Source organism: Populus alba, chromosome 12 (assembly GCF_005239225.2).
Source record: "Populus alba chromosome 12, ASM523922v2, whole genome shotgun sequence".
Taxonomy (NCBI): Eukaryota; Viridiplantae; Streptophyta; class Magnoliopsida; order Malpighiales; family Salicaceae; genus Populus; species Populus alba.
Window position 1 is genome coordinate 14,164,223 of NC_133295.1, and position 13,612 is coordinate 14,177,834.

The following is a 13,612-nucleotide window of genomic DNA, read 5'->3' on the forward strand; positions in this document are numbered from 1 at the left end:
TTTCTTATATTTTTTTTCCTTTTTATACTTGTTATTTTTATAATTTTACACTTGGCTTGTTTATTACTATTTAGTTTTTTATCTCTATTTTTTTAATATTTTTTTATTTATATCTTTTTTAAAAAAAAATGTTATTTCTTATTTCTTATCCTTTGAATATTTATCACTTTACACCTAGTCTATTTATACTATTTTTTTTGTTCTTATCTTTATTCTTTTGTAATTTATCTTCTTTACACTTTTTCTCAAAAAATTATTATACAAGTGCTAATAAAATAGTATTTCATTGTAGTAATTACAACATTATTACTTTCTTCAGCCATGTAGGAATTTAGCTTAAGATTTTATATATTTTTATCAATATATATGATTTTTACTCTATTTTATTGTATCTCATCAAGAACTTTTTTATTTTAGGTTATATTTGTTGCGTTATGTCAAAAAATATATTAATAACATTTATACATTAATTTTTTTGCATTAGAAAAAAAATTTATTCAACCTACATAAAGATAAATTGAATACATAAGTTAAAACTTTGTTTTTTTGCATATATAATTCTTGATACATTTAATTAAATGCATGTATAAATATTTTGATTTATTATTAAAACACATTTCAAAAACTTTCACATTTTTATATATATATATATATATATATATATATATTTGATAAAATACGGTCAAATAACTAATATTTACTTGTGCAAAGACAAGATACAGCGATCCTGAAATGTACAATACTATAACTCGGCAGAAGCAAGCAAACACATGACAGCTACCTGGAACTTACTCTCGACTGTCCTCATGGCCCATTAAATCAAGTAAATAATAAAATTTTTAAATAAATTTTTAAATTGGATGTACAACGATATATATCTCTTCTGTCTTTCTTGTTCCAAGATTATAATTATTGAATTATAAAAAAAAAACAAAAATGTATTTTTTTTACATGTAATCATGGATTATAATAATTATTGTTTAATAGACTCCATAGAAGCTAAAATTAAGTTAAATTATACTAATTGAATGTAGATTGATTTAAGATCACAAGATAAGAAAAATAAAATTGTATTCCATTCAAGGATCGAAGAATGAAAACTCCGAAGGCGGGTAAATCAGATTCTAGTATGAAGCTTATCAGAAACAACAAGTGGATTTTGCTTGGCCAAAATATGTCGATCAAGAGTCTTGAAATCAAAGCTGCAAGAGTGCTCCTTGGCGTGTCGATGAGCCCCACAGAAGGTCTTCTCGCAGCGGCACTTGAACCCCAGCAATCCAACTTTCTTGTTTCAGCATTCGCATCTATTAATCCTTACTGTTGAAGAGGATGTGGCGGCGGCGGCGGCGGAACTTGAAGTTGTTTCATCAGTTAAAACAGCTGGGCTCTTATCATTAGCAGCAGATGGGGTATTGATCACAAGTTGAGAGAGTTTCTAGGCAATCTCAGCAGCAACGGACTCTTCTTCTTTGACAGTCTCTGTAACACTCTGAACACAAATTCTTCTTCTCTGGAGAGCCAAAGAACCCACAACCCTTAGCACACAAAGGAGGATTCAAATTGCTTTGTGAATCCATCAATTCTTTCTTGGTAATTAAATTATATTATGCAAAAAAATCTCAAGAATTTCTTGCTCTATAGCTCCTGGATTGTGTTATTGTTGCAAGCTGAATTCTGAGGGAACCGATGGGAAGGGAGTTAAATGGCGTTGCTAGAATAGTTGGTGTATTTCCAGTTAGCATGAAGGCATTTTCCAGTGAATCAGAGAATAGAAGAATTTGAGAGAGAGAAGGCTGAGAGGAGGATAGAACACGTTGATTGTATATTACTTTCTTGTTGTGTTCGTTACATGCACTTTTACAGATATAGGAATTAATTCGAAATCTAGAATGCCACATGAGGCTTGTTATGAATTAACAACTAACAATTTGTTAACAGAAGAATAACCAAATGAAAAACAGAATTGAAATAACTGAATGAAAGCCGTTAGTTGATATTTGTCCTTCGTGCCACCTCAGCCTGAGTTTATTTAAACGGTGCGTATAAGCTGGGAAGTTGTTCAAGACGACACCGTAGCTTCATCCATCTTTTAATTTGAAAGTCTTCATATTCTTCGCGCCACTGTTCGTCCCGCTTCATAACAATATTCCCCCCTTAAAAATGTTCCTTGTCCTCAAGGGAAAATTGTGGATACCTCAGACGAAGATCCTCAGCAAATTCCCAGGTGGCCTCAGATGGGGAGAGGGTCTTCCAGTGAATCAAAACCTGAGTGGCTGCTTGCCTGTGATGTTGAACCATTCTTCTGTCGAGAATGGCTTGGGGTTGCAGTGCAGGTTCTTTGGGTAAGGTAGGTAACTGGTCATGGACGATTTTGTGTCCCACATGTTGCTTTAATTGAGACACATGAAAGACGGGGTGTATTGCACTGGAACTGGGAAGTTGTAACCGATATGCTACGGCTCCTATGCATGCTGTAACTTGATAAGGGCCATAATATTTAGCTGCTAGTTTGTGTGAGGCTCGCCTACTTACGGTGTGTTGTCTGTAGGGCTGCAACTTGAGATAAACCCAATCTCCCACGATGAAGGTGCGTTCACTACGCTTTTTGTTAGCCAGTTGGACCATGCGGTGTTGAGCTAGCTGTAGGTTAGCTTTAATAGAGTTGAGCATATCTTCACGCAGAGTCAACTGTTGATCGACAGCTTCGATACTGGAGTCCTTAGGGAAGTAAGGTATGTGGACTGGAGGGATGTGGCCATATAAAACTTCATACGGCGTGGCTTTGAGGGAGGAATGGAAGTTGGTATTGTACCACCATTCAGCCAAAGGAAGCCATTTACCCCATTGATCCGGAGTCTTGTTAGTCATGCATCTGAGATACTGCTCTAAGCAACGATTCACTACTTCGGTTTGGCCGTCGGTCTGAGGATGGTATGCAGTAGAATGTAACAGTTGAACCCCTTGATAGTTGAAGAGATCCTTCCAGAATCTGCTTAGGAACACCGGATCTCGGTCACTGACTATAGAAGCTGGTAATCCGTGAAGCTTGTAAACGTTGTTCATGAAGGCATCTGCAACTGAGGCTGCAGTATAAGGGTGTGATAGGCCAATGAAATGTGCGTATTTGCTGAACCTATCGACTACGACTAGCACCACATTTTTCCCTTTTGAATTTGGCAGCCCTTCGATGAAGTCCATACTGATGTCTACAAATGGTGCCAGGGGTATAGGGAGAGGCTGAAGTAAGCCAGGAGTGAGGACATTCTCAGTTTTGTTTTTCTGGCAAACGTGACACTCCCTTACATATGCCCGCACATGCCTCTGTTGTTTTCTCCAATAGAACAGTGATCCTACTCTTTTAGCCGTGGCAGTGATGCCCGAGTGCCCTCCCAATGCAGAATCATGATAGAGTGAAATGAGTTGTCTTTGTAAGTCTGTATTATTGCCCACCACTAGTTTCCCCTTCCTGTATAGATGTGCATTCGTCCATGCAAAGAATGGATGTGAATTAGGATTTTGTTGCAGCTGAGTAATAATCCTTGCTAGATTGATATCTGTCGTCCAAGAGGCCTGAACAGCTTCTAGTAAATTGGTCGAGATGGTGGAGAGGGTGAGTGAGAAGACTTCACTACTGGAGCATCTAGATAAAGCATCAGCAGCAATATTTTCCTTCCCCTTTCGGTACTCTATATCATAATCAAAGCCTAAGAGTTTGGTGAGCCATAAGTGTTGAGATGGATAGGATACCTTTTGAGCCAACATGTATTTGAGACTGACATGATCAGTCCTGATCGTGAAATGCCTGCCCCAAAGGTAATGTCTCCATTTGGTGACTGCCTGCAAGATAGCTAGCATTTCGCGTTCATAGGTTGATAGAGCTTGTTGTCGGGGTCCCAGAGCCTTGCTGATGAACGCGATAGGATGCCCTGCCTGCATAAGAACAGCCCCTAGACCTGAGCCTGATGCATCTGTTTCAACTACAAAAGGTTGGCTAAGATCGGGCAGGGAAAGAACTGGAGGTTGAATCATAGCCTGTTTTAAAGTTTGGAACGCTGTCAGCGCCTCTTCCTGCCAGATGAAGGCATCTTTCTTGAGTAATTGAGTGAGAGGCTTGCTGATGGAGCCATAATTTTTGACAAACCTGCGATAGTACCCTGTAAGACCCAAAAACCCCCTTAGTTGCTTGACATTTTGTGGTTCTGGCCAATCTCTCACAGCCTGAATTTTTCTAGGATCCGTGGCTACTCCCTCTTTAGAAATGACATGCCCCAAATACTCAACTTGAGGAATTCCAAAGGCACACTTGCTGCGTTTGGCTACCAGCTGGTGTTCTTGAAGTAACTTGAATACAATCTGTAAATGCTGCAGGTGATCTGCCATGGATTGACTGTAGATGAGAATATCATCAAAGAAGACCAGCACAAATTTCCTGAGATGCTTGCGGAAGACATCATTCATCAAGCTTTGGAAGGTGGCAGGGGCGTTGGTGAGGCCAAATGGCATGACTAAGAACTCATAGTGACCACTATGCGTCCGAAAAGCTGTCTTGAAGATATCCCCAGAAGCCATGCGAATCTGGTGATAACCAGAACGTAAGTCTACCTTGGAGAACACTGTTGCTCCCACTAGTTCTTCTAACAATTCATCTACTATAGGAATTGGAAATTTATCCTTGATGGTGAGCTGATTGAGAGCCCTGTAGTCGACACAAAACCGCCAGGATCCATCCTTCTTTTTCACTAACACCACAGGAGATGCATATGGACTGTTACTTTGCTGGATAATTCTAGAGGCAAGCATCTCCTCCACCATTTTCTCAAGTATATCTTTTTGCATTCCAGAATATCTGTAGGGTCTGAGGTTGATTGCTTGAGCTCCCTCCTTCATAGGGATAGAGTGATCGTGGTATCTGATTGGAGGTAGGCCTTCAGGTGCGTTGAATAGCTCCTTGAAAGATTCTAGCAATGTGTTCAAGCCATACTGTTCCTGTTGTTCCTGTGTAGTTGCAGGTAGCATAGAATGTACCTTGTCGTTGTTGTCCTCCTCAAGATTGATTATACTGCATAGATTCATCCCTGTTAACTGCATAGGATTAAGCATCAAACTGTTAAGCTGTGCCAGCTCAATAGCCTGGACTTTGCTGCAGTCAGTGCCCCTCAGCACTACATTCTGATTCTGCCAAATGAAGGACATCCAGAGATCTTTATAGTTGGAAATGATATTTCCAAGGGTTGCAAGCCATTGAATACCCAGAACCATGTCACAGTTGATTAAATCAACAATGAAGACATCTGTCTCGAAATTAACCCCTTGCATTCTCCACCTGAAATTCCTGCACATAGCTGAGCAGTGCATAGTACCTCCATTTGCTGTTTCGACCACCAGAGTCCTGATGGGTGTAGCCAAGCATTGTAGTTTGTTGGCAGTTGCACTGCTGAGGAAGTTATGGGTGCTGCCTGAGTCGATTAATATATACACAGAATGGTGATCAACCTTGCCAGTTACTCTTAAGGTGTGACAACCTCTTGTGCCCTCCAGCGCATTAAGAGAAATGTGAGGAATAAGTGACTCCGGTTCCTCAACATTGATTTCCCCTTCTCGGTCCATATTGTCTTCATCATCTTCAACTATGCATAAGGAGTATAACCTTTTGTTTTTGCATCTGTGTCCTGGGGTAAAACGCTCATCACACCAAAAACATAACCCCTTGGCTCTTCGTTCTTCCAAATCTCTGGGTCTTATGGCTCTGGTAGGTTTTTGTGAGAAGTGTGAAGAGTGACCAGTTGGGGTAGGCAGTATGCCACCTTGCTGTGGTTTGAATGTGTTGTGGTTTGGTGTTACTGGTGGCCTTGAATAGGGCAGGGGTGGGCTTGGTTTAAAAGGAGTAGCATTAGATAAAACTGGGGAGGTGTATTGATGTTGTGTAGGTATTGATCTTCTATAGGCAAGGGTGTTCTCTTGCAACCTGGCAAGGTTATAGGCTTGTTTTAGTGCCTTGGGATCAAACATTTTCACTGGATTCTTGATCTCTATCTCTAACCCTCCAATGAAGAATACCATTGCTTGTTTTTCACTGATGTCTGCCTTGTTCCACAGGATATCGAAGTCTTGAATATAGGCGTCCAAGTTGCCTGTCTGCCTTAATTCCATCAGTTCTTCAAGCGGGTTTTGTTGACATCCAAATCTGCCACACAATGCTTCAGTGTATTCCTCCCATGTAGCCTCCTGACCTCCTAGGCTTCGTGTAAAATTTTGATGCCAGTATAGAGCCATACCATCCAAGTAGAATGAAGCAAGCTTAACCTTCTCTGCTCCTTTGATTTCTTCCATATCAAAATACTGATTGCATTTATACAACCATTTGTGAACATCTTCTCCTTCAAAACATGGAAAATCTCTGCGAGGCTTGTGTGTCTTATAAGATGAGTGTCCTTCTGCACCAAAACTGGTTGGTTTAGAAGAAGAGCCTCCCATACGTGAGTCTTGATGGCCTTTTGCAGGACCCTGCTCCATGGTAGCTGTCTGCATTTTTTGTAGAAGAGTAGTCTGTTGATAGGCTAATCCGCTGATGAGCTCTTTAAGTTCCTCAATCTTAGTATCTTGAGTCAATTTGGTTGTCTGTGCTTGTTGGCCATAGGTTTCCAACAGAGTCAAAACCTGCTCATGACGCATCATTTGTTCCTTGTTTGCAACTTCAAAGGATTCCTCCAACTTTTTAAGATCGTGAGACCTCGTGTCTGGTGGCATTCTAGAGGTCTGAAGATCAGAAGCTCTGATACCACTTGTTGCAAGCTGAATTCTGAGGGAACCGATGGGAAGGGAGTTAAATGGCGTTGCTAGAATAGTTGGTGTATTTCCAGTTAGCATGAAGGCATTTTCCAGTGAATCAGAGAATAGAAGAATTTGAGAGAGAGAAGGCTGAGAGGAGGATAGAACACGTTGATTGTATATTACTTTCTTGTTGTGTTCGTTACATGCACTTTTACAGATATAGGAATTAATTCGAAATCTAGAATGCCACATGAGGCTTGTTATGAATTAACAACTAACAATTTGTTAACAGAAGAATAACCAAATGAAAAACAGAATTGAAATAACTGAATGAAAGCCGTTAGTTGATATTTGTCCTTCGTGCCACCTCAGCCTGAGTTTATTTAAACGGTGCGTATAAGCTGGGAAGTTGTTCAAGACGACACCGTAGCTTCATCCATCTTTTAATTTGAAAGTCTTCATATTCTTCGCGCCACTGTTCGTCCCGCTTCATAACAGTTATATATACAGGTAAGATTTTTCAATTATTACGTGCATTAATCCCTTCGGATTTACAAGTCAATATCTAGCAATGATCCTTTCGCTATGCGGATTAACTTGTTGCTTGCAAACAGTACTGTTGCTTCAGGTTGTGTAATTTTACGTCTACTATCATAAATTAAAAAATAATGATAGAGAAATTGCAAAACTGCAATTATCGTCATTTAAAATATTTATAAAAAAAATTACAAAAATAAAAATAAAAATTGTTTTCAAGATACTTATAATAGTACCTGATCTGAGATCGACTTGGCTCCGGACCTTAATTGCAAGTTAAGTGGAGTTTTGACTTGAAAGAAAAGAAAAAAAATCGACATAATATCTTTGATAAAAATAAAAATAAAAATTGGATTTTCACTGCTTGATTCAGACAAGGCTCCGAATTAATGGGCCAATAGATTAACCTATTGGGCTAGGGCGGTTCTTATAATTATTATGATGGTTCAAGGGGTTAAAAATTAAACCAAAACTCAGCCTCCCAAAATGTCGAGTCTTCACGGTTTGTTTCTGTGATTGAGCTGTGTTTTGAAAGCAAATTGATTTTTTTTTTTATTTTTTTAAATTTTTTTAAATTTTTTGAATGTGATAGTATTAAAAATTAATTTTTAAAAATAAAAAATATTATTTTAATATATTTTTTAAAAAATACACTTAAAAAAATAATTACCGTTACAAATCCTAAAATGAAGAAGCAAACATTATCCTTTCATTTAAAAAACAGGTAATCCTATACGTACCATGCATGTTCCAGTCTTGAGTCTCCTAAAAAACAAAGAAGATAATTCTGGGACATATAATCCCTAACTAGCACCAGATTCTCAATTGGGTCCCTGAAAAAATCTCAATTTGGTCCTCATCTATTGAACATCACCTAATTAACCCGTCTTAAAACATTTCTCCTTTTAAATCATAACAAACGAGGACCTAGTTGACTAAAAACGATTTTGTTTTTGTCAAGTTACACTCATTCTTATTTTCAACTGAAGCATAATTAGTTTAACTGAGTAATTTGATTCAATTTAGCAGTAGAGAGGTCATTATTGATAAGAGAGTGGTGGCACATGAATGGCAACAACCCAACAAGTTGGTGGCGGAGTTGGAAGTTTGCTCTTGCGAGATTTCATAAACTATTAATTACTTCGAAGATGATACCATGTCGAAGCTTTTATTTTCAAAATCAAAGAAAAGATAATGATACAAACAACAAGTATTACTTTCTTGAATTCATAAAGAAGACAGATGCAAGAACACCTGATCATTCAAATTCTGGAACCATGTTTATCACCTGCAACAAGCGGATTTTGCTTGGCCAAATTTTGTTGATCAAGAGAGTCTTGAAATCAAAAGTACAAGAGTGCTCCTTAGGATATCGATGAACCCCACAGAAGGTGCTCCCACAGTGGCACTCGAACCCCATCAAACCAACTTTCTTGTTGCAGCATTCACATCCATTCTTCACTTTTGAAGTGGATGCAACAGCAGTAGCTGTTGAAGTTGTTTCATCAGTAACAACATCTGGGTTATTATCATCAAAAGATGGGGTGACTACGATAGATGTCCACTTCTTGCTTCTCTTCCACTGTCATTTACACCTAAAACCATATTTAGATATTAGACCACTGATAGTGATAAACAACTAGAAGTCAGAAGAGCAAATATACTTAAAATCGTCTCTTTCTGAGGTATCATTGAATAAACAAAAGGTTACATTTTTTAGTAATCTGCTGTTTTCAACAAAAGATTAAAACTTTACTCTTTCCTGTTTGCGAGTGTGGCTGAGATTTATGGATAAGAATGCTTTTGGATGCTTCATCTTTGGAGCTAGCATCAATATGATTGGAGGGCTGCAGAGGAAGATGCGCCAACCCAGACTGAAACTAGTATATGGCATCTATCACTCATAACCACACTGAGTTCTGTTCTTTGATCAGCCCTTTTCAAATCGTTTTAGCTTCCCACTTCCAGACAAATATGTAAACAATTCACAGCATTCGGAATGAAACCAAATCCTGAAAATTGCTAGAACTCCCAAGACATCAAATTTGAATTTTTTGTTAACTTGCTTGCTCCGCCATTGAAAGAGGTGATTGGGATACATGCTTTTGCCATCAACAATCCATAAAACAAAATTGAGTGCAAAAAATTGTGTCTTCCAACCAGGAGATTTACAAGTTTCTGCCACGTTACGGATCAGTTCCATGACTGTAGGAATATCTTCTAGAGCCAAAGTAGTGAAACTACACCGGAACCATCCCAGTTCTATGCAGTGACCTGCTGATCCAGGGGTTACATTGACCTTAGCAATATTCAAAAGCTTATACCATAGCTTATACCATTGTATGAATAAATAACCCCAACCCTAAACCCTGGAAGAGAGGTCTTTTGACAACCCGTAGACTATGTGAACCCTGTTCTTATCAAATTCTTCTTCCTCAAAAATTTCTGCCATGCTCACAAACCCCTCGCCTCCATCCACAGACCCGGTGAATATTTCATCAGAGATGATGTGGATGCTCTTCTATCAGGCAAAGTCTAATATATTATAGAGGGTTTCCCGTGGTGGAAGTATATTAAGGGGTTTGAAATCAGAATCCCACGAGCTTTTACTCCTCGTTTTCTAGCTTGATTGTATGCCTGTTCAAGAGAAGTAAGACTTGATAAGAAGTTGTCAGAACTGCGGCAGCGAGCAGGAATTAACTCCACTCCAGTTCGCCATCTCACATCTCTGTCAAATCTGCATATTGTTCTTCTGATGAACTCCGAGAGCACATTTCCATACAAAAACTCTTACAAACTACAACTTGCTTCTCACTTGGCGACTAAAAGTCAAAATTTGTACTCAAAGCTATAGAATTGCCCAGGATAATATGGTGTCAGATTAAGAAATCCACTTCCATGGACTGCAAAGCAGAACATAGTATCTCAATTGCAGTAGCAGCACCTGCAATCAATACTATATGCGAGGGGTCAAAGGACACCACTTTTCCCATCACCCTAGAATATGAAACCTGCCATAGCCTGCAAACAACTAGCTGGTATAACAAACAACTAAAACCACATCAAAGACTCAATCCCAGTAGGACAGGCAGCAAGGTTGTTGGCAGTTCGGCAGTTGGTTTGTGGGAGGCAAGCCAAGGGAGTTGCGGCAGTTTGGGACAGTTAGTGGCAGTTTCTTGTGTGGGGGAGAAATGGCTAGAACAAAGGGACATATGTCTTTAGTATGTAAATTGTAAATATTATTGTGTAGCATATACAATGCATTGTAGGCAATGCAAGTTCTGAGGGCAGAACATATGTGCACAGATCCTTTTGAATTAATAAAAGATTGGGATTGATTTCTGTATTAACTTGTGTGATTGTTCTAATCATATTTATTAGTGTATTCCACTTGTTTATAACATTGAAATAGCGTGAGAAATCTCCCCTAGCCTCCACTAAAACATGTTTTGTTTTATCATGTGTCAGCCCAACACATTCGAGGATTAAAAAAAATTATCCATGTATATATATTTTGTTTTATCTAGTATTTTTTTAGTAAAGATATAATGATAAAATAATGATTCATCACTTACGTACCATTGTTAACAACAATAACCCATATATCCAAAACGGGCATTAAGCTTTCTGTAAGCTGGCGACATAGATAATTAAGAGCGGCAAGGGACAGGATGAAGGATTCATAATACATTATGTTGTTTCAGAAGTCCAAGCTCATGTGCATGATTGGAACTAAGCTATCTATTTGATTTGTTTTGATTTGATAACGTTAGGTCAATCTAATAACTCAGTTGATTCAGAATACTTGACTCGGTCCAAATCTTGAGTTTGCCTTTTATATATGAGCAATCGAGCCTGGGTCATTATAGTTTAGGCATAGGCCAAGCTTAAAAACCTTCAATATTAGTTCACTTTAAATTCTTGAACCAAAATAGGTGAAGTGTAAAATGTTTTCTCTATAATTTTCTGTCTTTGTTTAAATTGTGATTTAAAGATATTTGATTCAATTTTCAGATATCATGGCCTTGAAATGAGTTTGTTTGACTTTTCTTCTATCTTGTGTTTGCTGAATTTTTTGTTTATTGATTTTTTTGTTTTGCTTTCTTATTCATTCAAATATAATTGTTAAACTCAACTCAAGTTGATAGATTGACTTGAAAAATCAACAACTAAAAAGGTATTAACATGACAAAACCTAATTGATTTGGTTAGGTTAATCTTACTACACCTTTTCTAAACTCATCTAAATCAACTTTAATAATTTTTTTTAAAATAATAATATTTTAGTAAAAATAATTAATCCAATGACTCGATAAACACCAAATTTCAGTAAGGTCATTACGCGGTCTCACTAAGATGGTAGGGTGGTTTTTCCTATTAAAAAAAAAAGATAAAGGTTAGGGGGGAAAGGAAAAATAGAGGGGAACTGGCGCCTCCTGTGTCTCTTGGATGGGTGGGTAAAATCAGATATTTATAGGAGGAGAAGTTGAATTTAAGTCACTATATTTTGATCACATTCAATTCAATCCTTATGTCTAAAAATTCATTCATAATTTAGAAGTTTCGAATAGAAAGGATGGGGAATTTCGGGGAAACAACAATTAAATTATAGGCAGCTCAACACATCAGTAACGAAAAAACGAGACTCCGTGATTGATTGAGTTAATAACTTCACTAATGCTCCGTTTGTTTGCAGGAAAGTGAATTCCTTTTGGAAAGTGAATTCCGGGGAAAGTGAATTCCTGAAAAGTGAATTCCGGGAAAGTATTTTCCGATGTTTGGTAGTGTTATGGAAAATGAACTGGAAAACACTTTCCAGTGTTTGGTTATGTCATGGAAAATGAGCTGGAAAATAACTTATTAATATTTTATTTTTCTCAAGTTTATTAAAATAATGAGGAACAAATCTTACAAATTAAAAAGTTGAATGATAATGAAATTGAAAAAAATATATAATTTAATAAATTATCTCAAATAAAACAAATAATAATCAAAATAATAGGGATCAAATGTAAAAAATTAAAAAAAAATGAAAAATGAAGAAATTAAAATAATAATAATCAACATTTCATAAATTATTTCAAATAAAATAAGTAACAGTCAAAAGAATGAGGATCAAATTTGATAAATAAAAAATTTCAATAAAAAAATGATAAGAAAAAAGCAAATAGCAATTATAAAAATAAGGACCAAAGTTAATATAAAAATAAAATTTTAAGAGATGAAATTGAAAAATAAATATTCAAAACAAAATATATATAGTAATCAAAAGTTTGAGGATCAAATTTGATATAATCAGCAAATAATGACATTTCTAAATTTTTCACAACTTCCGGAAAGTGTTTTCCCCTCAAAATTTTCAGGAAAACACTTTCCTGAAAATCAAGCCAAATTTTCCTTTTACTGGAAAGTGTTTTCCATTGACCAACTTTCCTACTGGCAAACAAACACAAGAAAGTTTGGAAACTGCTTTCCCGGAAACCACTTTCCGGAAAACAAACACAGATAAAAGGAAAACACTTTCCTGAAAACCAAGTCAATTTTTTTTTGACTAAAATTGACCGGAAAGTGTTTTCCGTTGACCGAAAAGTGTTTTCCGTTGACTAGAAAGTGTTTTCCGCTGACCGGAAATTGTTTTCCGTTGACCAACTTTCCTAATGACAAACAAACACAGGAAAGTTTGAAAAATGGTTTCCCGGAAACTACTTTCCGGGAAACAAACAAGGCAAACAACAAGAATTATTGAATAGTTTCTCATGCTAAAAGAACTAATTAATTCAAATTGGTAAATTACATTAATTAATTTATAATTAACTCTTTTTAAAAAAAAATTCAAGCTCTCTTAGAGCACTTATTAAGAGTTATATAATGTTCATAATTGATTCATTTATTTTTATATATAATTTATTATATATACCACTGTAAAAAAATCGTCTTAACCTAAAAACTTAAAATTTTAGGTAAGCCTCTAAGATATAATTTATATTATTTTTTAACATACTCTCTCAAGTGAAAATCATTTGGGCTTGAAACTTGCACAGGTTCATATTTCTTTGTACTTCATTTTTATCAAATAAATAGGGATGATGATATTCAAATCCGTGACACTTGGTCATGAAGGCTCTGATACCATGTCAAAGAACCATCTCAACCCAAAAATTTAAGTTTCTAAGTGAGACTCCAAAATATAATTTATATTATTCTAAAAATTTTAAGCCTCTGGGTGAGACTTCAAGATATGATTTATATTATTCTCTAACAATCACAAATATTACAATATAGAATAACAATTATTTGATATATG

The 13,612-nt window shown here is 36.6% G+C and overlaps 1 protein-coding gene and 1 pseudogene across 1 annotated transcript; both read right to left on the bottom strand.

Moving 5' to 3' along the window:
- Nucleotides 1–1,435: 1,435 nt before the first annotated feature.
- On the bottom strand, nt 1,436–9,202 carry LOC140954329 (uncharacterized). Its single transcript, XM_073403529.1, has 4 exons — nt 9,065–9,202; nt 8,597–8,890; nt 2,195–6,918; nt 1,436–1,535 (listed from the first exon to the last, which is right to left on the bottom strand). The coding sequence occupies exons 1-4, from the start codon at nt 9,200–9,202 to the stop codon at nt 1,436–1,438; spliced, it is 5,256 nt and encodes a 1,751-aa protein (XP_073259630.1).
- On the bottom strand, nt 8,477–10,999 carry LOC118060581 (probable aminotransferase ACS12; annotated as a pseudogene).
- Between the last annotated feature and the right edge of the window lie 2,613 nt (nt 11,000–13,612).

What these genes read in the sequence shown, in the direction of transcription:
- LOC140954329 (XM_073403529.1), bottom strand. Translation starts at nt 9,202, where the DNA reads ATGCCATATACTAGTTTCAGTCTGGGTTGGCGCATCTTCCTCTGCAGC. An exon ending in ACACTCGCAAACAGGAAAGA is followed by an intron (nt 8,891 to 9,064) that starts GTAAAGTTTTAA and finishes TGTAAATGACAG; the next exon opens with TGGAAGAGAAGCAAGAAGTG. An exon ending in GCAAAATCCGCTTGTTGCAG is followed by an intron (nt 6,919 to 8,596) that starts GTGATAAACATG and finishes TCCTCCTCTCAG; the next exon opens with CCTTCTCTCTCTCAAATTCT.